We start from the raw sequence: 11,034 nt of genomic DNA, 5'->3' as shown, positions 1-11,034 counted from the left end.
TTAAAGTACAGATACCCCAAAAAACTACTTAAGTAGTACTTTAAAGTATTTCTACTTAAGTATTTTACACCATTGCTATGGAGAAGGCAGTGGTGTATAGTACTTAATTAAAAAAACTAGCCATAAATACATTAAAAAAAAAAAAAAATGGTCCCGTCTGGTTTGCTTAATATAAGGAATGTGAAATGCTTTATACTGGGTGACTTTCACTTTTACTTGAGTCATTTTCTATTAAGGTATCTTTACTTTTACTCAAGTATGACAATTGGGTACGTTTTCCACCACTGTTCCATATTCCTTTTGATGTTTTATTTCCTCCATCTTTTGGTTGTGTGTCACTGATTCTTCCAAGTAATTTGATAATTGAGATGTTGCCCGGGGGTTTAAAAGAGTCCAAGTTATTGTCCTTGAAAGACCATCTGGCAAAAGGAAGAGACCATCCCACTTTTACTTTACTACATTCCTAAAGAAAATAATGTACTTTTTACTCCATACATTTTCCCTGACACCCAAAAGTACTCGTTACATTTTGACAGGAAAATGGTCCAATTTACACACTTATCAAGAGAACATCCCTGGTCATCCCTACTGCCTCTGATCTGGCAGACTCACTAAACACAAATGCTTGGTTTGTAAATGATGTCAGTGTGCCCCTGGCTGTCCGTCAATCAAACTTTTTTTTGTTGCCAATTGTGCCGTCTGGTTTGCTTAATATAAGGAACTTGAATTGATTTATACTTTTACTTTTGATACTTGAGTACATTTTAGCAATTCCATTTACTTTTGATACTTAAGTTTATTTAAAACAAAATACTTTTAGACTTTTACTCTAGTAGTATTTTACTCTGTGACTTTTACTTGAGTCATTTTCTATTAAGGTATCTTTACTTTTACTCATGTATGACAATTGAGTACTTTTTCCACGACTGGGAGACAGAACGTTTGGTTGAAAATAATATAGAATATTCCCCCCAAAATGGGGAGCGCAGCCAGCTAAAGAGGACACATGGCATCTTGAATTCATGAGAAATTACTGAATACAACACACCACGTTTCAACGAATGAAGTTAATACTGAATATCATAAAGCTTCGGTGGACAGATATTCCGTTAGAAACAGGTTAGCTAAGGTCACCAACAAGAAGATCAAAGCAATGCTGTCAAAACAACTTTTGACACCCACGAGACCAGACAGAGAGAAAGAGTGCTCATGAATGCAGGGTGGCAAAATATGACCAATAAATATTCTTGTTATTCCAGGGTTAAAAAAGGACACTAGGGATAGAGGGATCGACTCAGTCATTTCCCTAGTAAACTGATATTGGAACAAGCACCAATAGAACATACGTAAGACTCTCTATTGCAGGGCTTCCCAAACTCGGTCCTCGGGACCCCAAGGAGTGTCCATTTAGTTTTTTCCCCTAGCACTACACAGCTGATTCAAATAATCAACTAATCATCAAGCTTTGATAATTTGAATCAGCTGTGCAGTGTTAGGGCAAAAACCACAATGTGCTCCCCTTGGGGTGCCGAGGACCAAGTTTGGGTAACACTGCTCTATTGTAACGGGAACCTGAGAGGCAGTGTCCTCAGATTGAGTAATGGCAGATGCATTAGCAACAACTGACTGACTGCATATCAGATAACATTTAATCTTCTCAGCATCAAAGACTTCAACAGAAGTGTAAGGACAGATATTTTGGGATGGTAGACACAGATAGCCTTGTAATTTCTAGACTGATTACCACTAACCATGCAGCGAACACTCATGATCAGGCGGCGTGGGAGGCTAAGACACAGAATTAACCCCTTATTACCCTGGAAAGAGATTAATTATGAAATAGAATAATTTTTTACTCAAGTCAATATTGAACCATATGCACAGCAAGTTTATTGTCTTTACATTAGCTTGTGTAATAAATGATTTCTAAGCAGAGTATTTACAGTACTGGGTTGGATGCAATCCCTTCCTGATATTAACAGATGACTTGGGCCAGGAGTTTTTCCTGCCAACGTGACCTCATTGGGACCAACTTCGGGCCCTAGTTAAGAAACAGCCTAGAATTGATTTCAGGTAAGGTCAAAATACCTCTTTATAGAGAATCACAACAGAAAAATATCCTGATCAGTTTGAATTTAATCCTCAAAATCAGATAGAATTTAAAATGCTGTTGTCTTAGCAATGATGAACAGGGTTAATTGGGAGTCGAAGTTAAAAATGAAAGTTGTTATGGACAATATTAAAAATGGAATAAGAAGTTAAGTCCATTTGTTCCACTCATAAGGTGAATTACTGTATAATTCTGACTTTTATCAGACACTCATTAACCTTTAACCTGACTCTCATCAACCCATATGGCAGTAGACTGTCAATGCGTGTACGACGTTGGGTTGCTAAGACAACACCATAGGGATTTATTCAATCATAAATGATTCCACTTCAGATATACTGTAGCAGTAGGGCATCATTATTCTTCTGATGAAACACAATATTCATTTTTTTGATAAGCAATGTTCCTTAAAAAAGATTTAAAGAACTGAAATAGTTTTTTTCTTGATGAATGCAGCCTCCTGATCTTCTAGATCAGTAAGAACAACTGTCCTGAGGAAAGAGAATGGGACAACATGAGGAAGGAGAGAGGGCTGATGGACTGACTGACTAACTATGACAGGAGGAAGAGGTGATACTACTGTGCCTATATCAGAAAGGGAGAGTTGGTTTGATGTTTGGGTCATATAGATGACCTGCCATTTCTTTCTTTAAGGTTATTGCTACCCTTACTGAATCTATTCCCTCACTCACTCTTCATCCTCCTACCTCCCTGCTGTACTCCATCTCCATTCATCTTAATCAACCTTTTATTTTCTCCTATCCATTCCCATCTCTATGTACCCCTCCCTCAAGTCTCACTCCACCTCTCTCTGTGTCCTCCTCATCTCAGTCCCACTCCCCCTCGTCTCTGTCAGGGTTGTCCTCTCTAGGTGGCTCCTGAAACTGGATGTTGGCCAGCATGTCCCTCATGGCCACCATCAGACGATTTACTTCCTGGTTCAGCTCCCGACCCGCCTGAGCTACTTCCAGGTCATCCTGCGGCATCGGCTCACCCTGCAGAGACAGTGACTAGAGAGTGAGCAGTAATTATAATCATCACTGAACATTACAATACGGAAGTGTGTGTGTGTGTATATACAGTACCTTCGGAAAGTATTCAGAGCCCTAGACTTATTCCACATTTTGTTACGTTACAGCCTTATTCTAAAATGGAATAAATAGTTTTTCCCCTCATCAATCTACACACAATACCTCATAATGACAAAGCAAAAAAAGTTTAATTTTTTTGTGTGTAAAAAAGAATGAGAATGATGGAGGCCCCTGTGTTCTTGGGGACCTTCAATGCTGCAGAAAATGTTTTGTACCTTTCCCCAGATCTGTGCCTCGACACAATCCTGTCTCGGAGCTCTACAGACAATTCCTTTGACATCATGGCTTGGTTTTTGCTCTGACATGCACTGTCAACTGTGGGATGTTACATAGACAGGTGTGTGCCTTTCCAAATCATGTCCAATAAATTTACCACGGGTGGACTCCAATCAAGTTGTTGAAACATCTCAAGGATGATCAATGGAGGGGCCTCCCGAGTGGCACAGTGGTCTAAGGCCACTAGAGATTCTGGGTTCGAGTCCAGGCTCTGTTGCAGCCAGCCGCGACCGGGAGACCCATGAGGCAGTGCACAATTGGCCCAGCATCGTACGGGTTAGGGGAGGGTTTGGCCGGGCAGGGATGTCCTTGTCCCATCGCGCACTAGCGACTCCTGTGGCGGGCCGGGCGCAATGCACGCTGACAAGGTCGCCAGGTGTATGTTGTTTCTGGGTTCAGTGTTAAGTGGGCATTGTGTCAAGAAGCAGTGCGGCTTGGTTGGGTTGTGTTTCGGAGGACGTACGGCTCTCGACCTTCGCCTCTCCCGAGTCCGTACGGGAGTTGCAGCGATGAGACAAGACTGTAACTACCAATTGTGTACCATGAAATTGGGTAGAAAAAGGGGTAAAAAAATACAAATAAATAAAAAAGGATGATCAATGGAAACACGATGCACCTGAGCTCAATTTCAAATCTCATAGCAAAGGGTCTGAATACTTATGTAAATAAGGTATTTGTTCTTATTTTTTTTCTAAATTTGGAACAACAATTTATTTTTTATTATGGGATATTGTGTGTAGAAAATGTATTTAATCAATTTTAGAATAAGGCTGTAATGTAACAAAATGTGGAAAAAGTCAAGGGGTCTGAATACTTCCCGAATACACTGTATGTGTATGTGTTGCTTAAAATTCACCAGGAAAAGCACAATGCCATTTCTAAAGAACACCACATTATTCTCTCCTGTCTCTCTCAGGTTCAAAATGTTTCAAATGTTGCAATAAGGTATCACGCGTAAACAAATGAATTTTAAGAGACAAACAGGAGCTTTGTACGAGCCTAGGTGACATACAGTATGTCAGTGTTTTGTGTCTAAGTGTTTTGGGATTTTCACACAGAACAGCCATTTATTAGATTCATTTCCTTTCCAACACGCAGGTCCTCTGTGATCATGGACTGACTTCATTTTCCACACTTAAATTGTGATTTCAGACCTGTTGGATAACACTGTAGCGATTCTAGTGCAATAAAACAACTGCAAGCACAAGGCATCTCTTCCTCCTAAAACTGTCTCGTTCTTATCCTAATTGCATCTCTTCCTCTTCCTAATCAGATAAGTCTCAAGATGGTTTAAAACTAGCTGCATAAAAATGCTGGGCATTGGTTAAAACGCTGGGCATTGGTTAAAACGCTGGGCATTGGTTAAAACGCTGGGCATTGGTTAAAACACTGGGCATGTGTGCTTCTGTTGGTCAGTGGGTGTTTCCGGAACTTGCATGGCAAGTTGTGGCACAGGAGGACCTGAGAACACTGGAGCACCCAGGTTGGTGGTCCACATTAGTGATTATCTTTACAATTAGCCACATGTCCTCTGATCACTAGCACTCCGAACTAGCATGGGCATTGGAGTGAGTAAAATGGGACACGATGTTTGCTTCCTTCACATCACGTTGCATCCCACTGCACAAGGTTACATGGCAACACACTGCCAGTCAGTGTAGGACACCTTATCAAATGTAAAAATCACTCCCACACATGTATACTGTCCATTGATGTTTTGATCATGTGGATCTTTTTTTATAGACAAATGAATGTTCTGAAGTAGGTCAACATGACGAGAGACAATGTGGTGTGTAAATATAGGCTATCCTCTGTTTGCTGGTGCCAGACTGAGTGCTTATCCTCTCCTCTCCAGGGGTGTTCGTCACCATCTGTCTCTTGTGTATTTCACCCTGTGTGACACTACCCACTCTTTACCTCCTCTCCACTCTGCCTGAGAAGCAGGGGGCGATGGGGCGGACAGTACATGCCCTCCTCGTTGGTTGCCATGGACAACACTAAGTCAGAGAGGAATCAAGACTCTCTCTTGAAATACAACAGTTTTCTGTTCTGCTTCAACAGGACTCAAGTAACGCACCATTAAAAACAGTGCATCACAGAGAGGCTGTGTTAGCCAATCCATAGCAGTAAACTGTTTCAAATCAAGCTAGACCATACAAAACACGGAGTCAATCAAGAGTTCTTGTACCAAAAGCCAAGTTTGCCTCGTCATCCTGTCTCCACGATCTGTGCTGTATCAAATGATAAAGCCAAACTTTGATCGGCCTCTGATGCCTCGTCACAAAGTGTTGGTTGTAGATCGTGATCAGATTGATCTGTATCTATCTGATGTCCGATAACACAGAGTCAGACACTACATAACATCATCAATGGGTCAACATGGCTCGGACGTGTCCAAAACGCACCAGCAAACACTATTTCAAGACAAGAGCATGTTCTTCATGGGCCATATTGGTTAGTTCCAACAGAGGAACCAGTTTTTCTGTGGCAAAGTTACGCTATTGTAGATTTAATGTGGTTAAGCAGCTGTAGATCTAGTGGAGTAGGAAGCTACTCAGAAAGACTTTCTCAGGCTTGGCCACAGCACAAATAGGCATGCAATGAGTCGTATGGTTAATCCATTTAGAAACCTCCAGAGTGTTAGGGAATAGCTACCCAAACTCCAGCTAATCAATGTTCCCTTCCATCCTGTCAGAACCCTACGAGCCAACAGTAGCCCAGGATGTCTCCATTAGCTCAGAACTCCCAGAAATGTAAACAAAAAAGTTTAGAGATCATTATGACGTCTCATCCCGCTGACCGTGGCCTTGCAACAAACTGGGCTAGTGTATGTGTGGAATCTGGGAGCTCTGAGGAGGAGACAGCCCAGGTTCTCTGACTCTCGGTACACTTTATGAATGTGTTCATTGTCTGCTGCAGCAACATGCCAATTGAAGGATCCTGTGATCTTTCTAATCTCTTTTTACACTCTTCCGTGTGTGGGAGGTCATATGCCTCAACAGCTGATGTTCCCTATTGGTCTCCCATTGGGAAAGGCACGGTGGAGATGCTAGCTATATTATCATTATAAGGCTGTGTTTCCCATGCCATCTTATTCAAGGTCCCTGCCCTATGTTAAAAAACAGACAGACAGACAGACAGACAGACAGACAGACAGACAGACAGACAGACAGACAGACAGACAGACAGACAGACAGACAGACAGACAGACAGACAGACAGACAGACAGACAGACAGACAGACAGACAGACAGACAGACAGACAGACAGACAGACAGACAGACAGACAGACAGACAGACAGACAGAGACAGAGACAGACACTAGTGGGTTTATGAAGTCATTAACAGAAGATGGGATATTGGGGTCAAAGGACAAGCAGTCATGATGTTCTATGAAGCAGGGGACCTTTTCTTAGATTTGCCAGGCTTGGGGGCATGCAGCTCTGTCCTCAGGGACCACAGTGTCTGCTGATTTCCTCTTCTTCCTCTGCTACTTCTTTGTCAAATCCATATCCATTAATGTCACTGATTGGAATCAGAGTTTTCCAGATCTAAATAATCAGGCACGGACTTGAATGAAAGAACCCAGCCATCTGCCTGACACTGCAGCTCCCGAGGACCATGGTTGCACACCCCTAGTCTAATGTAGCTCACCCTCGGCCTAGCTCACTCACTTACCTGCAGGTTGAAGTTTGGCAGCAGAGAGCGGAAGAACAGTGACAGGGTGCTCTCATTGGAGGCTCCCACACTCTGCCTGCAAACACAGAGACAAGTGAGAAAAGCTAACAAGATAACACAAGCATGCAATACATTTCTCATACTCTTCTGCTGATAAGGATTCTCCCATGACCATAAATTATATCAACCATCATATACAGTGAGGTCCATGTTTTGTTGTTTTCGCTCTGTTCTCCTGCACTTGGAATGTGTACACAGTCAACGCATTTTAGAGAACCAAAAGTATTGGACAAATGTACTTATATGTGTATTGAAGTAGTCAAAAATGTAGTATTTGGTCCCATATTCATAACACGCAACGACTGCAACAAGCTTGTAATACTACAAACTTGTTGGATGCATTTGCAATTAGTTTTGGTTGTGTTTCAGATTGTGTGCCCAACAGAAATAAAGTACAAAAAAATGTATTATTAACCATTCCAAAAATGTGTCACTTTCCAAAGTACTTTTGGACCTCACTGTAGATCATGATAAGTAGGTCCAATAGTTTCTCTAAACCCAAAGAATGCTCTGCTTTTATGTTGCGGTTACAGATCCAATGCTAAATTGTAACCAGTAACCCCCCACCCATTAATAAAAATCATTACTTCAACCACTTACACACCCCCAGTTCTTTATCAATCAAAACACTTCTCCGCCAAAAGAGAGTAATACTCAGAACATTAGGTCTTCCCCACTTAAAACAAATACTACACTTTCTCTTGACTAGGGGTCGATTTGTCATGTTTTTAGTTGTCACTGTATTCACCTCTCTGATGGTTTGATGCCTCCCTACCATCCACCAGTGACTCTGCTGGTTAACAGCTATCACAAGAAGGGAGGAAAGAGGCCTCACTCAGGAGCCAACAACACTCCTGTAACCACATGCTATTTCACAGAAACTGATGACAGCGAGAGGGGAGAAGAGAGAGATTGAAGAGAGGGATATGTGGGAGGGAGAGAAAGAAGGGAGGCAGAGAAGGAAGGCTGTGTCAGGGATAGACCATTGAGAGGAGAGATGCAAGCGGGTGAAATCAAGGCTAATCTTAATGCCAAACTTACATAAATGGCATTTGCCACCATTGGCAAAGACAGAGAGAGGGTTAACTCACCTCCCCCGGTCTACATAACTGTGTGCCTTTCTAATGTCCACACTCCTGAACATTACAAATGGATCACCACCATCCCCTTACACTGTACTCTAATCTAATATACCTTCATTAGAGATCCTCAATGGAGTCAGTGGTCAGTGGGCCAGTCAGTCTTAAGTAGACTGAAACAAACCAAGCTTTATTGGTTCTGCTTAGGAAAACACAAGCAGATACTGTCCTGACTCTAGGTTTTCAGTCCAGAGGCACCGACAGGATTGCTGATCCAAGTAGACATAGAGAAGAACCTAGCGATCTGAAGGAGCCACATTCTATAACTAGCTACAGTGCATTCGGAAAGTATTCAGACCCCTTGACTTTTTCCACAAATTGATTAAATGTATTGTTTTCCTCATCAATTGACACACAATATCCCATAATGACAAAGCAAAAACAGGTTTAGACATAAACATGTAAACCATCTTTACACAAGTATTCAGACCCTTTGCTATGAGACTCGAAATTGAGCTCAGGTGCATCCTGTTTCCATTGATCATCCTTGAGATGTTTCTACAACTTGATTGGAGTCCACCTGTGGTAAATTCAATTGATTGGACATGATTTGGAAAGGCACACACATGTCTATATAAGGTCCCACAGTTGACAGTGTACGTCAGTGCAAAAACCAAGCCGTAATGTCAAAGGAATTGTCTGTAGAGCTCCGAGACAGGATTGTGTCGAGGCACAGATCTGTACAAAACATTTTCTGCAGCATTGAAGGTCCCCAAGAACACATGGGCCTCCATCATTCTCATTCTTTTTTACACACAAAAAAATAAAACTTTTTTTGCTTTGTCATTATGAGGTATTGTGTGTAGATTGATGAGGGGAAAAACTATTTATTCCATTTTAGAATAAGGCTGTAACGTAACAAAATGTGGAAAAGGTCTAGGGCTCTGAATACTTTCCGAAGGTACTGTATACACACACACACACACACACACACACACACACACACACACACACACACACACACACACACACACACACACACACACACACACACACACACACACACACACACACTTCCGTATTGTAATGTTCAGTGATGATTATAATTACTGCTCACTCTCTAGTCACTGTCTCTGCAGGGTGAGCCGATGCCGCAGGATGACCTGGAAGTAGCTCAGGCGGGTCGGGAGCTGAACCAGGAAGTAAATCGTCTGATGGTGGCCATGAGGGACATGCTGGCCAACATCCAGGTTCAGGAGCCACCTAGAGAGGACAACCCTGACAGGATTGTGTCGAGGCACAGATCTGGGGAAAGGTACCACAACATTTCTGCAGCATTGAAGGTCCCCAAGAACACAGTGGCCTCCATCATTCCTAAATGGAAGAAGTTTGAAACCCCCGAGACTCTTCCTAGAGCTAGCCGACTGGCCAAACTGAGCAATCGGAGGAGAAGGGCCTTGGCTAGGGAGGTGACCAAGAACCTGATGGTCACTCTGACAGAGCTCCAGAATTCCTCTGTGGAGATGGAAGAACCTTCCAGAAGGACAACCATCTCTGCAGCACTCCACCAATCAGGCCTTTATGGTAGAGTGGCCAGACAGAAGCCACTCCTCAGTAAAGGCACCTGACAGCCTGCTTGGAGTTTGCCAAAAGGCACCTAAAGACTCTCAGACCATGAGAAACTAGATTCTCTGGTCTGATGAAACCAAGATTGAACTCTCTGGCCTGAATGCCAAGTGTCATGTCTGGAGGAAACCTGGCACCATCCCTACGGCGAAGCATGGTGGTGGCAGCATCATGCTGTGGGGATGTTTTTCAGCGGCAGGACTGGGAGACTAGTCAGGATCGAGGGAAATATGAACGGAGCAAAGTACAGAGAGATCCTCGATGAAACCTGCTCCAGAGCACTCAGGACCTCAGACTGGGGGCGAAGGTTCAGCTTCCAACAGGACAATGACCCTAAGCACACAGACAAGACAACACTGGAGTGGCTTCGGGGCAAGTCTCTGAATGTCCTTGAGTGGCCCAGCCAGAGCCTGGACTTGAACCCGATCGAACATCTCTAGAGAAACCTGAAAATAGCTTTGCAGCAACGCTTCCCATCCAACCTGACAGAGCTTGAGAGGAGCAGAGAAGAGTGGGAGAAACTCCCCAAATACAGGTGTGCCAAGCTTGTATTGTCATACCCAAGAAGACTCAAGGCTGTAATCGCTGCCAAAGGTGCTTCAACAAAGTACTGAGTAAAGGTTCTGAATACTTATGTAAATGGTTTATTTCAGTTTAATATTTTGAATACATTTGCAAAAATGTCAAAAAACAGTTTTTGCTTTGTCATTATGAGGTATTGTGTGTAGATTGATGAGGGAAAAAAATTGATTTAATCAATTTTAGAATAAGACTAACGTAACAAAATGTGGAAAAAGTAAAGGGGTCTGAATACTTTCCGAATGCACTGTATATACAGTTGAAGTCGGAAGTTTACATACACCTTTGCCAAATACATTTAAACTCAGTTTCACAATTCCTGACATTTAACCCAAGTAAAAATTCCCTGTCTTAGGATCACCACTTTATTTTAAGAATGTGAAATGTCAGAATAATAGTAGAGAGAATGATTTATTTCAGCTTTTATTTCTTTCATCACATTCCCAGTGGGTCAGGAGTTTACATACACTCAATTAGTATTTGGTAGCATTGCCTTTAAACTGTTTAATTTGGGTCAAACGTTTCAGGTAGCCTTC

The 11,034-nt window shown here is 42.4% G+C and overlaps 1 protein-coding gene across 2 annotated transcripts in view; it reads right to left on the bottom strand.

Annotated features, from left to right (window-relative positions):
• Positions 1–1,867: 1,867 nt before the first annotated feature.
• LOC106587382 (ribosome quality control complex subunit TCF25) overlaps positions 1,868–11,034 on the bottom strand; it is a 33,373-nt gene continuing 24,206 nt past the window's right edge. The window contains exons 17-19 of one of the 2 annotated variants that reach the window (XM_045707976.2): positions 7,155–7,230; positions 2,916–3,105; positions 1,868–2,601 (exon numbers count right to left, since the gene is read on the bottom strand). In XM_045707976.2, coding sequence (XP_045563932.1) covers positions 2,938–3,105; positions 7,155–7,230 — 244 coding nt within the window. In that variant the 3' untranslated portion in view covers positions 1,868–2,601; positions 2,916–2,937. Of the gene's footprint in view, positions 3,106–7,154; positions 7,231–11,034 lie in introns of both variants that reach the window. The other variant, XM_014175734.3, reaches the window with a different exon arrangement.

The sequence above is a fragment of the Salmo salar genome, chromosome 26 (assembly GCF_965601325.2).
Source record: "Salmo salar chromosome 26, fSalSal1, whole genome shotgun sequence".
Taxonomy (NCBI): Eukaryota; Metazoa; Chordata; class Actinopteri; order Salmoniformes; family Salmonidae; genus Salmo; species Salmo salar.
The sequence above is the reverse complement of the archived record's forward strand: the minus strand, read 5'-3'. Positions and strand labels throughout refer to the sequence as shown.